This window comes from Cottoperca gobio, chromosome 11 (genome assembly GCF_900634415.1).
Source record: "Cottoperca gobio chromosome 11, fCotGob3.1, whole genome shotgun sequence".
NCBI lineage: Eukaryota > Metazoa > Chordata > Actinopteri > Perciformes > Bovichtidae > Cottoperca > Cottoperca gobio.
In genome coordinates this window covers 17,600,065-17,619,969 of record NC_041365.1, presented here as the reverse complement: position 1 = coordinate 17,619,969, position 19,905 = coordinate 17,600,065, and the positions used below count along the sequence as shown (strand labels likewise).

The window sequence follows — 19,905 nt, the reverse complement described above, 5'->3', positions numbered from 1 at the left end:
ACTGTCTCCTTCTCCTCAAAACTCACTTTTAAGGTTTTAAGTTTTAAGGCCTTGAGCTGCACCATTTATTCATTGCAAGCAAAAATAAACTTAGGAATAAAGACAGTGTACTCTGCAACATCTGAGCACCTCAGGTAACTGGAAAACATCGAAACATAAAATATTCCACACAAAATGATATGCATGTCACTGATCTGATTTCTTGGGAGATGTCATTCTTTCACAGATTGTAGCTTGCTTACTTGCTTACTTGCTTAATGCGTAATTTCAACTCCAGCCTAAATAGCTCTCGACTTGTGTGTGCAGTGGAACTGTTCTATGTATGATCTTTGATGAGCACACGTGAGATTGTGATTGCACATCATGTCTGAGGCCAGTTAGAACTGTAATTGCTAAACGCTAACTAGATCTGCCAGGTGGCTACAGTGTATGAGCCGATATTAGCTCATTGCAGATATATTGGAATTGGCTTATATCAGTCTAGACATGCCAAAGACATGTTTTAACTCTGTGGCATCATCTTATAGTTTGTACTCTAGAGTAGACAGTAATGACACTTTTTGTTATATTATTGGTTGTGTAAAGATTCATCATTATGTGATTATGAAGCCTGCACTGTGTTTGCTTATATGGCTCATAAATACAAAATGTAAACAGTTAACCACACTGGCAACTAACTGATGCCGTGCATTTAGCTATATTTTGACGAAAATATAAGTACTTGTAAGTAAGTATTTGGACTACATGGACAATGGAGAAGTGGGTTATGCTCCGGGAGCTGTTTGATAACGCCACAAAACTGGGTCACCATTGTAATCCATTGTTACTGCTGGGAATTAAAGCTAACAACAGGAGCAGGCTTCAAACTTATAAGAGCTACATTTCAAGCCTACAGCAGTAGAGCCTAGCCTGGAAGCCTAGCGAGATAATTAGCTGTACCCTGTAAGTACCTAGGTGACCTGCAGAAACAAGTGTGCAGACCAGCAGACATAAACATCAAGCAGATAAACAAGCAGCCAAATCTTCAGACTGACAGCCATGCAGGCAGGCAGCTGTTAGAGGTCTGATCAGCAGCAAGGCAGCAGCCGAGGAACACGCCTGTGAGGCTATAGCTGTGGTATTCAGCAAGTGCGGGCAGGGAGCGGACTGTCAGCTATGAGCACAGGAGAGAGAGAGACAGAGAGAGAGAGAGAGAGAGACAGAGAGAGAGACAGAGAGAGAGAGAGGGAGGGAAGGTGGAGTGGAATAGAAGATAAAATTAAGAGTAACACAGAAGAGAAGATTACAGGAAGAAATATAGGAGAGCAGATAGTCTCTTGATAACCGACATTTTAATATGCCTTTGAGGGGAGTGTGTAAAATTTAATTCAATACTGTAATTGAAAAACTTTCAATAATTTCATGGAATTTGACCTGCATATGCATCATGTCCAGAAGGAGTGCATGTATCTGCATCTGTGAGCTATGCAGTCATACGTATATTTTACAACTGTTTTAATAAGGAGGAAACAAAAAGGAAGACGGATGAATGATCTACAATTACCGCCTCACGGTTTAAGTTATCAGTCAAGCTGCAGTTTACATCTATGTCCAAAAATGTCATCACATCCTCATTTTAACCTAGAAAGGTTACATTAGCATTCATTATTGAGTTATGGCCAAAAACGTGTCATTTGAGGTCACAGTGAACTTGACCTTTAATCACCAAAATGTAAGTAGTCCCTCTTTGAGTCTAATTGGACATTGGATAGTTCTTGAGATATCACATTCAGAAGAATGGGACGGACGGACATCCCAAGAACATAATGCCTCTGCTCATGGCTGCCGCTGGCGTGGAGGCAGAACAATGAAACCAAAGTGACAAAAGACCAAAGTTCGAAGAGAGTAATGAGAAAAACTTGATAGAGAGAGAAACAGAGATAGCAGTCAAGAGAGGAAACGAGAGAGCTGATACAAATTATAAAGAAAGCTGGAGGGGATGATGACGGGCTTGTATTGTGTGTGTGTGTGTGTGTGTGTGTGTGTGTGTGTGTGTGTGTGTCTTCAATAACACAAGCAAAGAAGGTGGTGCAAGGCGTTTTATCGCTGGCAGGCTCTTCTCCCCCATCTGTCCCCTTTAGCCTGCAGCCAGGTGGAGAAGTGTGAAGGTATAGCAGGTGACTCACACAAACACACATTTATTTATGCTACAAAATGACCTGAACGATTGAAAGTTGAGGACGAGGACTGTAAACGCTGCAGAGTTGGAGTGGGGTGATGTTCAGCTGGGATCCAGACTAAATCCTGATCAATTTGAAGGTGAATTACTTTTCACTCACAGCACATTGAAGCCTTATTTTAATGTTTGCTCATGTTTTTAAAAAAACTTATCAGTACTTCTGCAGCTCACAAGTGACGTCAATGTTCCAAATTACGGTTGTAAAAAGCAAACATGTTCAACATAATTACCGCTGACCGATTTCCCGTGAGGAAGCCGGAAATGCAATGTCCAAAAACAAAACAACGGTCACTTTTGGCATTTGTTGACAGCGGATCAGTTTGAAATATATCAGGGAGTAATGGAGTCAGGAGCCACAGTGAGCTGCAGGCGCACCTCCTACTTCTCAGCCAGGTTACCGAGTGCAAAATAAAATCAGATCACGGTTGCTGAAAGAATGATGAAAAAAGGCCTCTTTATGAAAACAACAAGTTAGTTTTGCTGCCCCAATATTCTGGGACCTGTAATATAAAACTGTAGGGTGTCACCAAGACTGAAATCTTAAGAATCGCCATATTACGTGATTATGTATAACCTAACCTAACAAAATGTAAGTATCATAAAAGTTATTGACAGACTTCATTTAATTTGTTTTTCATTTGAATTCTCTGTTGCTTTCTGCATTAGCTATAAACTAGCTTGGTAAAAACAACACCCTTCTTTCCCTCCTTCTTTTAGCCCCCAGGACATTTTTTGACACTTTGGCCAAATGGTCTTGCTTTCTCCTGCTGCCAGAGCCGAGGCAGAGGCCAACGCGACAACTGTTACTATGTTGGTCACAGTCGGACCTTGCTCTCACTCTTCCACTAATGGCCAGCCTCCTCCAGTGGCAGCCTCTGCTGCTCGAATTCTGTATATTTGTATTTTGTGGAAAGGAGAGAGAGAGAGAGAGAGAGAGAGAGAGAGAGAGAGAGAGAGAGAGAGAGAGAGAGAGAGAGAGAGAGAGAGAGAGAGAGAGAGAGAGAGAGAGAGAGAGAGAGAGAGAGAGAGAGAGAGAGAAGAGAGAGAGAGAGAGAGAGAGAAGAGAGAGAGAGAGAGAGAGAGGAGAAAGAGAGAGAGAGAGAGAGAGAGAATAGAGAGAACTCAAACTAAATTACGCAAATAAACCCTTTTTACTTCATTTTCAACGTATAACTCAAATAAATGTTCTGATTTGGATGTTAGTGATGCCAGTTTCTTTCAAATGTTGAAAGTGCCATTTGCAGAAAATGTACATTTCATATGCTGCTTTGGCTTGTTTGTGGTAATACAAATGTGTAAAAATATAGTTATTTACAGTTAAGACTGATACAAACTGACGGATGCAGAGAGAAGACACAGAAGAAGGCCGACGGAGAGCAGTAATCTTGCAACAACCAAGCAGCAGTAATGAGTCAGAAAGAAGACTAGCCCTAGCTGTGATTATCCCTGCGTTTTGGATCAGATCCCTTTGGACTCGCTGCTCGCCTCCTTCCTCCCTCCAGTCTGCTACCACTCTCTCTGCTTCGACTCGTCTTGTGAAGCGACTGCAAACACAGCCGCTTTTTATAAAATCTGTCGATCTGCAAGTGTCCTTACAGAGAAAAGGCACCAGATGTGTGGCGTTAGTACAAGTGCGCCTCAAACATCTTGAACATCAGTTAGGTGTTGACGTACAGAAGTACCAAGCTTTAAAGGGTCCCATGTTAGAAAATCTAAATGTCCATAATGAAGGGACGAAGAAAAGATCTAAATATTTTCAGAATTACATTTTGATACGAGTGGTTTCATCATCAAGCTATTGAATTTAAAAAATACTTTTTTTTTTTTTTAAAGCCCGCTGCAAACGATCTCCAAACATTCCTCAACATTGGACTCCTGAATGGCTTTATACACTAAGAACAACTCAAGTTCATCCAATGAAGCCAGCATTTGAACTGGCTAGCTCCCAGTCTGCAGGTTTAAGTCATTTCAGGTAACCGTCCTAAAGAATGAGATTCTGATTCTGAACCACGATAAACTCAAAGCCAATGATGAACCTTGAAAAATGTGGGACTTTTGACTCCGTTGCAACTCCTCAACTTCCCCATAAGAGCAATGAAGTCTCATCTAATCTCAGGTCTAATGCTACAACACTCCAACACTGGTCACACGGCTCGAACACCACCTGAGAAACTCTGTAATAGCATGAAACCTAATTAAAATGACCTGAGGACTTTAGAGTTAAGTAATTTCAGGTAGAGGCAGAGAAATTCCTGACAGGTTTGTAAAGTTTCTGCCGTCTGGAGGAAAAAAATAGCAATCACCATCCTCTCCTGGCGAGCTCTGGCGCTCCTGAGGAAGAATACAATCCCCATTTAGAGGAGTCAGGATGTAATTGCCAGGGAAGTGATGAGGCGATGAAGTAAAATGAGATTTGCAGCAAGGAGAAAGCAGAAAGTTCTGTTGCAAATGTCGAGTATTTTTAAGACAAGACACAAAGAACACAAACTGAAGTTCATCAAAAGGACATCTAAACATGCTGCAGCACAAACGTGACCGCAGACAGACACAGAGAAATGAAGGTGGTGAGGCTGATTGAGATGCACTAGTGAATAGATTTAGATACCAAAAAAAAAAAAGATTAGAGATTTGAACTGCCAAGTATTTTCACTGCAGAACCTGTAATTTGGGCTTGAGGTTGCAGAAAACAGTCTGCCAGAAGTCCCATCTGCACCGTCATTAACACCATTCCTACAAGGCTTTAAAACACAACACCACTCGCACAAAGGGACACATCACATTCTCAAAAGCTGCAAAGGAACACAGCACAACACCAGATTTCTGTCAACAAAACACAGCGACTCTGCGTTTACCCTGCAGGATCTTTTCAACAAATTTCTTTTTGGTTGTCATGCAGACAGAAACGCAAATGAGGATATGATCGTGGCTGCTATTCAAAAGTGTTTCCAATATTTTGTCCACCGCTGTACGGTATACATTCATCGGGGAACAAAACAGGGAAATATCTTTCGACACGACAGCAAGTGAAAAACACTTGAATCAACACTTTTATTGTACAAAAACATTGAAATTCTGCCTTTTGTTAAGCCGAGATATGTTGTTGTTTGTGTACCTCAGCATGTGGCGCTTACAATCACTTTCTGAACTAGAAGTGGCTTGTTTGCCTCTCTCGATTCTGATTGTTGAAGGCTCTTACATGAATTCTCGCACCACTTCATTTCCTTCTCCTTCATTTCCTTGGAAATAAGGCTCCATGATAATCGCCGTGCAAGTGCAGAAATTGTACATTCGCAGGTCTTCTTCCTTCTTCAAATGAGTGGTTACACTTATCAGAAAACATCACAACATGGCTTCGTTTCCAAAAAGAATGGACAGGATAGGAGAAATTGTCTTGTCTCGTTGCACACCCGGAGTGAATGTGTGTCAAAACTCTTTCGGCCTTTTCAGCTTCCACTTACCTGTTTTTGTTGTTCCATTTTCCTCCGTCAGGAAGTCTCAGTCTGAAAAAGGTCAGGGTATTAAAAAAGATAGCTTCATGTGTTGGAGCAATTCTTTAAAAAGAGAGGAGCTGCCTGCGTTCTGGAGAACTGAGCAGAGAACACACTCTGCAGCTCAGTCTGCTCCAATTTGTAAAAAAAAAACTTGTTCTTGGTTAAACGACACTTTTCTTACTTTCCATTTTGCAGTTGATCTTGAAGAATGACATGTTGTCTTCCTGACATGGCGTTTAAAAGAGAATCTTCTTTTTGAAAAACTCTTCCTCTGCTCTTCTTACACAAAAGAGGTCTTGAATCCAGACGACCAGGGACTCACAGCAGACAGATGCGTCACTCTTTTTCCATTTCAGTGTTTCTCTTCACCTGGTTTGCCTCCTGTTTCCCTGGCGAGGAACTTACCTTCTGAGATCTCATTGTTCTCCTCGGTGACACTGCTGTCTTGTCTCGTCTGCGATTGAACCATCTTGATGCCTGATTGCTGAGCTGGAAGAAATAACACATGATGCAAGAATGTACATTAATGAATGGTGGGAGAGGAGAGGAGAAACACAGTAACCTGACTGGGATGCATAGCAATCAATTTCAATCAATGAATCAACCAAATAAAAATAGCAAGGACCAGAATAGACACCATAAGACATGACAAATCTGAAAATATGAGTGTATTTAGGCTTTCATGTAAGAAATCAGCCAAGTGGCAGCGACTGAAAAGCAACATCAAAACCTCACTGACTTTGATCAATTGGGCACAGTGTGATTAAAGTTTATGTCCTGATGAGCCTCCGGATTTATTTATTTCAAAATTTAATTAGAGGATAAACCCCTTGAGATGCAACATCTCGTTTTCAAAGGGGTCCTCAGGCACAAAACATGAAAGTTAACAACCATTTAGGCACATGCACAATAATTCTGATAATAAATGTAACAGTCCAACAACAACATACACATAAGAACATACACATAGATGCTCTCCATTTAACCTAAACCACACCAACATTATCTGAACATAATAAACATAATAACATTTTGTAATGAGCCTACTTATGAACTCAAAGTGAAGATAAAGACAATAAAAACAAGAACCAGTCAGGTTCAACGTAAATGTGTTTCTCTCTGGCCCGGTCGGCCACCCATCAACACTTTAATATGTATCTGTTATAATCAGTCACACAGTTGAACCCCACCTTTATGATCTGCTATTCAGTTAGCTTGACTGCCAGTGGAGAGTTTTTACAGTCCAATACTAAACACAGAATTACAGAAGCAATGATTTTTAGTCCTTTAAATGTCAAACATCATCACTCACATTTAGAATTAGATCTTATTCTGCTACACAGTGTTTTTCATTAAGTGTGCAACAACAACAAAACATTTGAAAGCACAGCAGACCATGCAATTGAGGACGCTGTGATATTATGCTATTTCTTTAGTTTTGAAGAAGAGCTTGATATTCTTAACGCTGAGTCAGAGGGCTTTTCAAACCTGACACGAGACATTTCTGGAGGAAACACTCCTGTGGATTTCTTCATTACAAATCCTGTTAAAAAGGTGTTGTGTGTTGTATTTCTTCTTTTCCTGAAGCACAGTATGACAAGTAAATATTGGCAGGTTGCTGAATTAAAGTGACTGATACCAAGATGCATTCACAACCACAACAGTGCGTGCTGTTGTTTGTGTTGCTGTTTGAATTCTGTCCTGCTTTGCTCAAATTGTCTTGTACTCCATCCTCCACCAAAGCCACAGCTTAAACATCATTAGCTAAATAAACAGCAGGGGCATCACGACACAATGGAGGTCAGCATTAGGCCAGAACACTAAACCCCCTAGTACTGCTGTGTTGCTCACTAAAGGTTCAAACTTTCAGGTATAATGCTCTCTTGGTCACAACTCAATCAGTGATGTCACAGCACGTATTCTGCCAATCATAGCTGAAGGAAAAGATCCGCTGTGGCATCACTGATTGGAGCCAGAAGTGCAGCTTGAAGTCACATGGCGATCAGTTCATCACCAGTGTTCTGTCATCTGTAAGTCAATATGGCAGCAGCCTTTTACATCGCAATGTCTTAAGGGCGTTGCACTTACTTACACAACTTTAATTATTTGGTGCTACTTCTGTAAACCTGCAGTCTCAAACCAGCCATAACATATATGGAAGCATCTATCTAACACTGCTTGTATCAGTCTCTTACCTTCATGTTTGGCCTGAAGAGGTTTGCTCTGCTGTCCTCCACTCACAGCAATTATCTTAAAGTTGTATTCTTTAGATGGGTCAAAGTCCTCAATGAGCAACTTGGCTTCCTGCTTCGATACCTGAATCTCCTTCTGCTCTCCACCTGTTCCAGGGTAAGAGAAGCACAAACACTGAGCAGCTGAAGTCGGATGATTAAAGAGAAGAAACATTTTCTGATTGGAACCCAGACAACACAAGGGAATCCTTTCTAAGATTCATTTGATTATCAATTTAATGGGGAGAACATGCAAATGGCTAGGACTAAAGTCTTTGGTTAATCTCCATAAACAAATGAAAATTAAAAAATAGCAGATAAAAAGCTAAATTGACGTCAGACAATACCCAATGGGTTCCAAGATTGTAGTTCTGCTAATGCATTCCGCCTCTTATGCTCTACACAGGGAAAATGTGTCTGATCACAGTCTGAATGCTAAGTGAAAATAAGTCTGAACGCTAAGGGTAAATAAGTCTGAATGCTAAGGGTAAATAAGTCTGAATGCTAAGTGAAAATAAGTCTGAACGCTAAGGGTAAATAAGTCTGAATGCTAAGGGTAAATAAGACTGAACGCTAAGGGTAAATAAGTCTGAAAGCTAAGGGTAAATAAGTCTGAATGCTAAGGGTAAATAAGTCTGAATGCTAAGTGAAAATAAGTCTGAACGCTAAGGGTAAATAAGTCTGAATGCTAAGGGTAAATAAGTCTGAATGCTAAGTGAAAATAAGTCTGAACGCTAAGGGTAAATAAGTCTGAATGCTAAGGGTAAATAAGTCTAAACGCTAAGGGTAAATAAGTCTGAACGCTAAGGGTAAATAAGTCTGAACGCTAAGGGTAAATAAGTCTGAATGCTAAGGGTAAATAAGTCTGAACGCTAAGGGTAAATAAGTCTGAACGCTAAGGGTAAATAAGTCTGAACGCTAAGGGTAAATAAGTCTGAACGCTAAGGGTAAATAAGTCTGAACGCTAAGGGTAAATAAGTCTGAAAGCTAAGGGTAAATAAGTCTGAACGCTAAGGGTAAATAAGTCTGAATGCTAAGGGTAAATAAGTCTGAATGCTAAGGGTAAATAAGTCTGAATGCTAAGGGTAAATAAGTCTGAACGCTAAGGGTAAATAAGTCTGAATGCTAAGGGTAAATAAGTCTGAATGCTAAGGGTAAATAAGTCTGAATGCTAAGTGAAAATAAGTCTGAACGCTAAGGGTAAATAAGTCTGAATGCTAAGGGTAAATAAGTCTGAATGCTAAGGGTAAATAAGTCTGAACGCTAAGGGTAAATAAGTCTGAACGCTAAGGGTAAATAAGTCTGAATGCTAAGGGTAAATAAGTCTGAATGCTAAGGGTAAATAAGTCAGAACGCTAAGGGTAAATAAGTCTGAACGCTAAGGGTAAATAAGTCTGAATGCTAAGGGTAAATAAGTCTGAATGCTAAGAGTAAATAAGTCTGAACGTTAAGGGTAAATAAGTCTGAATGCTAAGGGTAAATAAGTCTGAATGCTAAGGGTAAATAAGTCTGAACGCTAAGAGTAAATAAGTCTGAACGCTAAGGGTAAATAAGTCTGAATGCTAAGGGTAAATAAGTCTGAATGCTAAGGGTAAATAAGTCAGAACGCTAAGGGTAAATAAGTCTGAGTCATTTATAACAATGGAGCTCCCTGCCTTTAGTCTCTTCAGGAGAACTGCAGTACATTATACAAAATATGCTGCTTTAAATATTTTTGGAAACACACAAACAGCATGAAATATATTTGAAACCGTATATTCAAACTTTTATTATCTTTTATTCTTCTCACAATGTAAATTTCTCCTTGCAATTAAAATAGCTGTTTCAGGGTAATTTACATTGTCTATCATCCTTTTAAATGTGACAATCACTTTGCAGGAATCACAAAGCTTCAGTAATATCTGTGAAATGATGTTTACATGAACTAAATACAGGCGCTCAAACATCTGTTTTAGCAGCATAAAGTTGTACAGAGTGCAAGCAAATCACTTTGAACACTAACAGCAAAGGTATTTATTCCTAAAGGAGCAATTCAACCGGCAAACTGAACTTCTTTCGTCCCTCTACAATCTCACAGACATCCACATAGTGAATTGTGGACCCTTGGGAAAAAGTATTTTCAACACCTTGACCTGCACTTAAACTCTGCTGGTCTGGAGCAGCAACACATGGATCAATACAACGAATAAAAAGACAGACGGACTATAAAGGTGATGGACAACAGAACGTAAGATGAGAGTGAAGGGAAGGCAGAAAGAAGGATGAGAGCAGAACGCAGACAGAAAACAAGACCTTTAACATAATTGTAAAAAACGAGAAAAGGTGAAAAGTATTTTAGTCTTCAGTTACCTTCAGTTTAGGGTTAGCATTTTGTACAAAGACAACACGATTCTGAAAGTCAAAATACAATACTGAATTTCAGATTAGTCTAGACCTATTTGTAACTTTACAAAATTCAGCAAATAATGTTCTTGGTTATCCAGCTACATTCACAGAGCACTCAGTATACTTCTATATTCTTCCCCTCGATATGCTTTTGCCAAATCAAATTTCTCTGCACATAGAGGAACCTGAAACCCTACAGTAATGTATTTATTGGAGCACAAGACAGTTTGACTTCTTACTCACACTGAGGGCAGACATACATTTGAAGGTATATGAATTATTGTCTACTGTACTATAATTGAACAATAATGAACTGCAAAAAGGCACTCATAAATTGCTTTGATAACTCTGTGAACTGCTATTTAATGTGGTAAAGATTAATTTTAGCCAGAGAGGCAGTGGCTAAAAATGGCTTGTTTCAGGTAGAACTACTTATGGAATGGAATAGACCTAGTCTTTCATTCAACCATCCACACATAATAGGCCGTGGATTATGCTGCCAACCCTGCTTATTACTTGCTAAACCACAGACGCCACACTATAAAGTACACTACTACAAAGTTAACTTTAAAGCATTTTACTTTAAAGGGGTCTTTTGAAGTGGGGTTGTATGAGGTACGTATCTATACATGTCAGTGTATTACTACCTACAGTAGATGGCGGTGGGCACGTCCCCAGTTTGGAAAAACAGCTAGGAGTACCAGCACGGAAGCTAAGCAATGTAAAGCTGCGCACGGTGGCAGCAGCAAAACGGATTTTAGCCACCTACAAAAAGGACCAATTAAAAAAGTTCATATCAGACATCCTTTTCCGAAGAGGAACTGAAGCTCTCTTCAAAGCCACCAGACTCCATTGACAAAAACAGTAATTTTACCTCTCAGAACATGGGAGTTGCTGCTCTAGCACTGCCTTGATCAGTTAGTTTGTGTTCTTGTGTGACTTCGGTTAGTTGAGAGGTTAAATTACTGGCTTTGTCAATGGAGTCTGGTGACTTTGAAGAGAACAAAGATATCGTTTTTTTTAAGTTGACCTTTTTATAGGTAGCTAAAATATGTTATGCTGCTGCCCCACGTCCACAGCAGTACATTGCTTTGCTCCTGTGCTGGTACTCTCCTGTCTATTACTCCAAACCACCATCTACTGTAGTTAAAAACTGACTATGGATAAGTAATTTTGTTTATTTAGACAGGTAATCTCATTGAGACATTGGGTCTCATTCCCATAGAGAGCTGGTAAAGACACAACAGCAATACGATACAAAGACAAAAAAACCTTCAAAACATCCACACTATCCCTTTAAGTGAGTTTTGAGAGGCGTATACATTATATGTGGGTCCTTACTATAGGGGCTCAATGTTTTGTTTGGCTGTCGATGACGCTTGTGCTGGAATGCCATTATTTGACCTTTGGTTATTGAACTTGTCACTCAAGCCACCGTACAAGACTATCATTATACACGTGAACTGTACACACCTACTAGTCACCTCCCTGTGTACTTTCAAATAACTTCAAAGTATTTACAAAATATTTGAAAATGACTTCAGTTATATTTGGAAGTAAGATGATCACTTCAACTGCCAAGAGAAAATGAACAGTTAGAAGCCCTCTGGCATCACAAACTGAGGAGAGGAAAGATTGACTTTATTAAGGCCTGAGTTCACAGCTCATCACAGCAGCAGAGACCACAGGGAAACCAATAAGAACCAACAGTAAAAGGTATCAACCAAGAATATGAGAAAACTGCAATAAGGAGTATAAATCAAAAACTCAAATAAATCCATCAAATAAAATGTAAGTGTTCTGCATCTAATCCTGCCAAATGTGCTTTGCTGTCATCACAGCAGAAGGTTTGGCAGGAGTCAGCAGTTTGCATGTTGACTCAGAAGCGTAGGTTTCTGTTTCCTGGCTTTAGAGAGTCTATCATGTCCACAGATATTGAATGAGAATTCCAAGTTCAGAGTAGCACATGCAAAATAGTTTAAGAGTTTGTGATGAAAGAGAAGTGCTTATTCCTTCTTTGCTTTTTTATGTGATAACATTTTTTTTAATTATTTGGCCTCCTGCACAGTTCCTGCTTTTAGTTTCCCATGTTCTCTTGAATGGACATCTGTAATTGTGGGACAAGTCCACCAAAGTACAGATTCAATCTTTGGCTTTTGCTGCTGCTGCAGAACAAATGTTCCAGTTGGGATCAATACATCTTAAATGGTCAGTGAATACAACCCAAACACATCCCATTGCACTTTGTAAAACACGATTTGGTTCCTTAAAAAAGATGATCTTTTATAATTAAGACATTTTTCATGTTTGAGTATGAGTCATGTCTTCATTTCAACCTGGAAAAGACAATGAAACCATCCAGCAGAGCTCTACAAAAAACTCCCGGCTGTTTAAGAAAATCAAGTACTGCTCCGTCACTGCTTTTCTACATTGATTACACTCATGCTGATACAAGCGGCCTGCAGCGAGAAGATGATGGTCCCTGCCATTCACCTCACTGACTCGGCCCAGAGGGCACGCAGCCATCACTGCACTTCCAGTTATTTTTCACAAACTGATTTTTCTCCTTTTCTTCAAAACTAAGCACTCCCCAAAGGCAACATGTTGCAAGGCGAGCTGTGTGGGCATGTTTCAAAGATGAGGCAATCATGCTTTGGTAAAAAATGTCACGCCGATTTAAATATCTGTATAGTATATGAAAAGGGCAGAATAGCTTTCTAGTACATCTGAGACTACAGCGTTTGCTACTGCTAAACTGAAAGGCATTTCAATCATGTGACAATAGAGAAAGGCTTCCTGATGGTTAAAGGGAACTCCCTGCGTTTACATGTCCACATAGAGTAGCAGAAAAATGTATACCCAACACTGAGGAAAACCTTTAACTTAGAAACAATAAAAGACTAACATGATTTCCCACCATATTTTGTGTGGGTTTGCCACTTTCCCCCAGCTTTCCCTTTTATTTATCTATACCCAATATCCATCTTTCCATTTACTCTCTCTCCATGTCCCTCCAGCTCCATCCTTCATCCAGCTCTCTATAGTATCTCCCCCTTTTTATATTCCTGTGCCATTCCCTCCATCCATTCAACTCTCCCCTGCAGTGTCAGGGGACGGCTGCCTGTGCTTATTGCATCTTATCTGACATTTTCTCCATTACTGTGATCAAACAGACGGCCAAGCCATACCAAAAGCTACAGGTTTACTTGGCTGCTGGCTGACAGCAGCACTAGTGGCAGAGGTTGACTTCACCTTCAAACTTCATAAAGGATTGGCGCATCCAACAGTTTAGTGCTCAATTAAAAAAAATGTCTGGATCTCTGGTCAAATGTTTCCAGTCAGTAACCGTGTCAAGTTTATTTTTGTTTTAAGGCACCATCACAAAAAGATACTCCATAAAAGATGATTTATTCCATACGAGTACATTGTTTTTATATTAGTGGGCTTCATCAGGAAATATTCAACAGACTTCACCGGATTCAACCCAGGTGTCACTCATGACATTTTCAGACATGAACAGTGATGGGCCTTTTCTTTGAGTAAACAGGTCTATCCCAATGCTCTTAGTAGGATGTAGTCTACCATATTAATTAGAAGTAACTAGCTACACTATCATCAGATGATCTTTCTTTCAGGCCAGTAGTTTTACCGTAATCCTGCTGACAAACAGACAAAAGGGCAAACAAACCGAGCCGAAAACATAAGCTCTTTGGCGGAGATAATGAATCATCTTTTTGGGGAAGAATATATTCAGTTTGCAGTTGCATTTTTCTCTTGAGATTGTTTATGCCTTTTTGCCTACACACCTGCCATGTGTGGATGTGCATACACTATCTTGAAGCACCAAGTAAACAACAGTTCAGAAATGAAGGAACTGTTCGTTTTGTAATGCAGTCAGCTGAGAGCTAAGGACACGACATGGGCAACAAACATCACATGAAAGTTGAACTCATCCTCTTATCTCACTGTGCAGCGGTAGTGATAAAAATACCTGAAACACGCCCCCTCAACTGCAGAGAGGGCTTAAAAAACCTTCCTTCGTGTCTCAGTGAGGAACTCATACAATATGTTAAACTTTAAAACTTCTGAATCATGCAGTTGTAATCATCCTTTAATGTGTCTGGTGTCTTGTGAGGGAATTAAAGTGACATTTAACTGTATCCCCACAAACCCACTGAGGGACTTTACTGGACCTCACACCTTACTTTGGGAAGCTTTTTTACTCAAGTCTTTAGCTAAACCAATTCTTGAAGCTTTCAGTCATAACAGTAACAGGAGTAGAGGACAGTTTTTACAGCAGTACATGCAGCTGCACCTTTTCCACTGCAATAAAATGTCTTCTTCGGTGGGACAAATAACCAGAACAGAAAGGAAAGAAATAAAGGAAGAGCAAGATTTAAACAAAAGAAACCTGTGACGAATTGGTCTATACCGAAGGCAAACCGACTAACTGTGTAGTTCAAGCTGATTACAAACAGAACTATGCAATAGTGAAGAACACTAACAAATATGGTTTTATAGCAATTAATGCCCATGCATCTCATTTCTTTCTAAACAAACCTGGGCATACTAGACCTATAACAACAACACACCCTTTGTCCAAGTTCTGTGTGCTCAAACAAACACACCGTCTGTATCATTTGTGTTTCATCTCCCCAGTATCTTCTTTCTGTATCCATTTTTAACTTGTATATGCAACTGAGCAACAACTAAAATGAACATAAATCATGAGGTGTTGTTGCGATGCCATGTACTTGTCAGAGTGAAGTGAAACTGAGTGGAGTGTTAAATTAGACCATACAAGCTTTGAAATCCAGTGATTGTATATAGATAAAAAAAAAACAAGAGGTACCTATAGGTAGGTATGTCTGTCACAGCCCACTGAAGATTTTTATGTTGAACAGTTGTTGGAAGAACAACCTGCACCAACACTAAAAATATTCACAGCCTTCTTCCCCTGCCACCTGATGGGGCCTCCATTCTTATGTTTGTCAAAACAGTTTCCAATGCATCTTTTTACAGAGCAATTCAATCATATATAGTAGCATGTCTACGTGTTTGTGTTAGTGACCAAGATGCCACGTTGGAAGACTAAGACTGGGAAGGTTAACCTGTGTTTCCTAAAACTAAAAACTAACTATTGGAACTGGTGGAAGTTCAATATCAAATTACACAGGAACAGCAGTGGAAATGTCATAAAGGAAAGAGACAATGTTGTTTACTTCCAACATGGGGGCCTGTTCCTTAAAACATTCAGTAACACCCCCCCCCCCCCCCCCTGATGTGACATGATGAACCTAATTAATCATACTGTAATTACAATACAATACAAATTGCAGGCTTATGGCTTTACATCACATCCACAAACCATAAAAAAACATCTGCAGTGCACCTGTTTTCTTACTTGCTGCAATAACAATTGCAGTAATACCCTGTGTGGTTATCACTTTACAACTATGATTACAGTCAATCTCTATAACATAGTCTGTATTTCTGCAAACGTAATGTTTATGTTGTGAATTCAAAGAGAACAGCAGCCGACCATAACCCAGTTCCGATGTGAACTCAAGTGCTGCACTTAACCTTCTGTACTGTTGATGAGTCTGACAGTGATGGTTTCAGTTTACACGTACACCTGGCTAAAACGTAGGAGGTTAGCCCTTCAAATAAATCTTACCATCATGAAGGTTATAGTGTCCAGTGTTTGTTCAAACTTGTTTAGGAGAGCTGATGCTGGACTTTTTGGTGCTGTAAAACTGTAGTTGTTTATACTGAGAGATGGTTCTAATAGTGTTTCCCCTGCTATTGCAAACGTCCCCCCCCCCCTCAAAGAAAGAAACGAAATATTTTATTTACCTAATTTATGTGCACTTGTTTCATTTCAGCTCAGTGTGAGAGTCTTTACTGCCTTTTGCTTTCATTTACATTTCATTGAGTCGAGAGTTTCTCTTCTCTTTCTGTCCACCGAGGGCGGGGCTTTGCGCACACAGACGCCATCCAAACACTATAACTTGTTACTCTCGCTACCAATATTAGTTGCTCTGTTTCAACCATGTTCAGGCTGAAATACAACCGTGGTGTTCTGTCAGGAGATGCAGTGACGTAAACCAAGTAAGAGGAGCACAGCAGTGAGTAAGGGAAGGTCTGCTAGCCGCTAGGCTAAACGATGCAATGTAAAATGCCATAGGCTTAAGGTGAGATAAGTTACTAGCGGCCCCATCCCCTGCGGCACATCAACCCCCCAAAGCCGTTATCCTTGGGGAAACACTGTCTAATATTTAGTCTCATACCCGCATTGATTTTAATGTGTTACAATCAAGGGGCAGAAGCACTCCTCCACACATCTACTCCTAACCCCACTTGAAATGACACCTTAATAAGTGAATCCAGTCAGTTACAAAATAACTTCCATTCCCATTAAAAACTCTAGATCCAAGTATTGTTAATGAACTTGTTGAATCAATAAATCCAACGTGTCTGCTGCAGGTTTCCACGGTGGGCTCCTGAACCTCGGTATCAGTTCTATCAGATCCTATGAGGTTACTTGTCTCTTTCTCAGAGTGAATTATGAACCAGCAGGTGAAACCAACATAAAAGAAAATTTGTTTTCCCTCGGGGGGGAGAGGTTACTACTGTGCTCTTACGTGCATAACTAGAATATTTGTCCCACCAGCAAAAGACAAACGCCATTTAGTCGAACAACAGAAACTGTCTTAACCTTATGTTTGTTCTTTTACAACAAACCCTGTGTTGTTTTCTGGGTGCAACCTTTAACTTCAAGTACGGATGGAGCCCATTCTTTAATGATGCATTATTGTGTGGTAACTACTGCCGAAGAGCCCTTGAGTGATCCATCACAGAGGTCGTACTGCTCAGCTTCCAGATGTGAATGTGTGAACACCAGGCACGACGAACATTTCCCTGGACAAATCAAGTTTGAACTGGAAGGTTTCTGCTTCTCCTGCTCTTAACAAACCTACAACTGGAGAAGCTGGAACCTGATACCAAACAGTTTAGTCCTTTTTGTTTGAAACGTGCTCACTTTGGCTGTTTGCTGTCAACTCTCAAGACACAAACTCGTCATTTGCACTTTCCAAATTGGAAAAATATTTATTAATTGAAGAAAGTCACATTTACATTTTGAGGCACACCTCACCTATTTAATTTATTTGTTTCCATTATTTTGGGACCACCTGGTAAGTATGTGATGTAAAGTTTAACAGAACACTACTCAAGAAGCATTCATCTCAACAGATCCTCATGTTGGGGGTGATCAGTCCACCAAGTTACAACACAATCAGGGTTTGAATGGAGAACTCTCACAACAAAACAGTCTGAAGGGAAACAGAACTCCCTGTCTTAATGGTAAAGGTCAGTGCTGGATCTTACCTGGCTGTGTGGTGTAAATGATCTTGTAGCTTTCAAACTGTCCTTTCGGCTCTTTCCACGACACATGCAGCTTGGTGGGGCTCAGGATTTTGGTACGAAATCTCCGTGGCGATGAAACTAGACAAAGAAAAAACTAAGATAAAGACCTTTACACATTGTCAGTTTGAAACATACTGTAAATATTTGAATGATGAAGGAATGAATAAAAGACCCCCGTCATGCACCGTCTATACCGCAACAGTTTGTATCTCATTAGAAGAGCTGCTGTCATCAGACCGGATTAGTGGATTACATCCATAACTATGGATGGAGTTCAATTTTCTTCAGTCAAGGGTTGATAAGAAAAAGACCAATTTTACATTAACGGCTTTAGTTTGAAATTTCCAACAGATATGCTTCTGCTTTTCAACTCCACATGATTATAAACAGAGTAGGTTGTGACAAACTGCTGCTCTAAACAGATAAAAGTAAATGTCTATTTAACCTTAAACAGTCACAAAAAGCATCACTGCTCGGCATGTTTCACAGATCTTGAGGTTTCACAGAATCTGATCTCCTTCTGTTTTACCTCACATGCTCGTTCATCCGCTGAGAACAAAACAAAATTTAGATTTGAGTTAAGTTAGATTGAACTCCCTCCAGAGTTATGGCGGCGTAGAGGCAGAGTCGCTCCATCTGTCTTTTTAAACAGTTAGGAGAGGAAAAGAATAAAGAAGGAAAAATTGTATCTCATCCAAGCGGGAGGATACACATAGGAGGGATTAGGTTGCACAGATGTCACATTAAAAAGCAAAGTCCCATTCTCCTCCTCATCCTCATCTTCCTCATCTATTGACGAACCCGTATTGTGCTCGTCTCTGTGGGGATACGACAGGTCTTCTTCTGTGTTCCACTTACCGGCGGCATCAAAGCGACGCCCCTGCCGCTCATCCTGATTAGTTGTTGGCCTTGTCAGCCGCCTAGAGGCCTTCTCCCCACTTTTCTCTCTGTATACTTCCCTTATATTCATTTTCTTAAGCTTACGCTCTCCATCTCTGTCTCCTCATATGTCCCCCTGTCTTTCCCTTTCTATCTGATCCCTCCGTGTCATGATTTCATTTTCTTCCCTTCTTTTCTTTCTGCGTCTCTGTGCTTTGAAATTGTCGTCAGGGGTAAGAAAACGATGAGAAAAAGGAGTGAGTGTGACTTCCTTTTAACTGCAAGGAGAAAAAGAACAAAGGGCACCAAAGGGAAAGGCACTGGAATAGCATCTGTTTACTATTCCTCTCCTGTCCTCAGCAGGAGTGTTTAGATGTACAACACAGAGTGACTAGATCAGCTGAGCTGCACACTATCCAAATACACTTTACAATGGCCTCGACCCGTGTATAAACCCTCAGAAAAGGCAACAACACTGATAGTGGAACTTTATTCCCAGGACACGCGAGTATGATATTTCACTAAGCTCCTTTGCAGTATGGTTGTGTTTTCACATTAAGACACAGGTTAAAACACTGGAATGAGGCCATTGTAAAGCACTGCAGTGCCAAAAAACATTTCCATGGTCAACAACCGCAGCACCATCTTTATCACACCGGTAGAGCCAAATCCCAGTTAATAATCATGTATCTAGAAGCCAGACATTCCCCAATCTAATTTGGTTAACTACATTTAAAAAAAAACAAAGCCAGGGGATGGAAAATAAATGAAACCCACAAACTCGTTGCTGTGTTTGTGTCCTCATTATGAAGTGAGCCATCTGCTGCCGCCGACATCTTTAAATACCTACACTGTGATTGACGCCTGGTAGAGCTCTGATGCTCTGGCACACAATAAACAAGAGAGGGACGGTTCACCCAAAACTAAAAAAAACTAACCATCATTATGTTTACTTGTTTTCGAAAATGCACCTCTCAGAAGGAATTTGTATTGCTGTGTCTGTTCGGGACAAAATGCATACATGTTGTCTCTCCACATGACACGTCAACAATATGTGTGGACGTGTTTGAACAGATTAGTTTTTTGTAATGTTCCGCCCAAGGTAAAAATACAGCTTTGTTGCAAACGACACAAATTTGAAGATAAAGTGGCTGCTTTCTTTAGCTATTCTCAACCGAGTTATCCACTTCCCTGAAGCCTTCTTCACAATACAGGATTTAGACAAGCTGATAAGACCCATCAACAAACACCTCTGCAGCGTTTTGGGTGAACC

At 40.2% G+C, this 19,905-nt stretch overlaps 1 protein-coding gene across 1 annotated transcript in view; it reads right to left on the bottom strand.

Annotated features, from left to right (window-relative positions):
• col14a1b (collagen, type XIV, alpha 1b) overlaps nt 1-19,905 on the bottom strand; it is a 143,485-nt gene that overhangs the window by 117,130 nt on the left and 6,450 nt on the right. Inside the window, 3 exon segments of the mRNA XM_029442969.1 lie at nt 6,115-6,198; nt 7,905-8,048; nt 17,715-17,831. Of these exon segments, the coding sequence (XP_029298829.1) occupies nt 6,115-6,198; nt 7,905-8,048; nt 17,715-17,831 (345 nt within the window).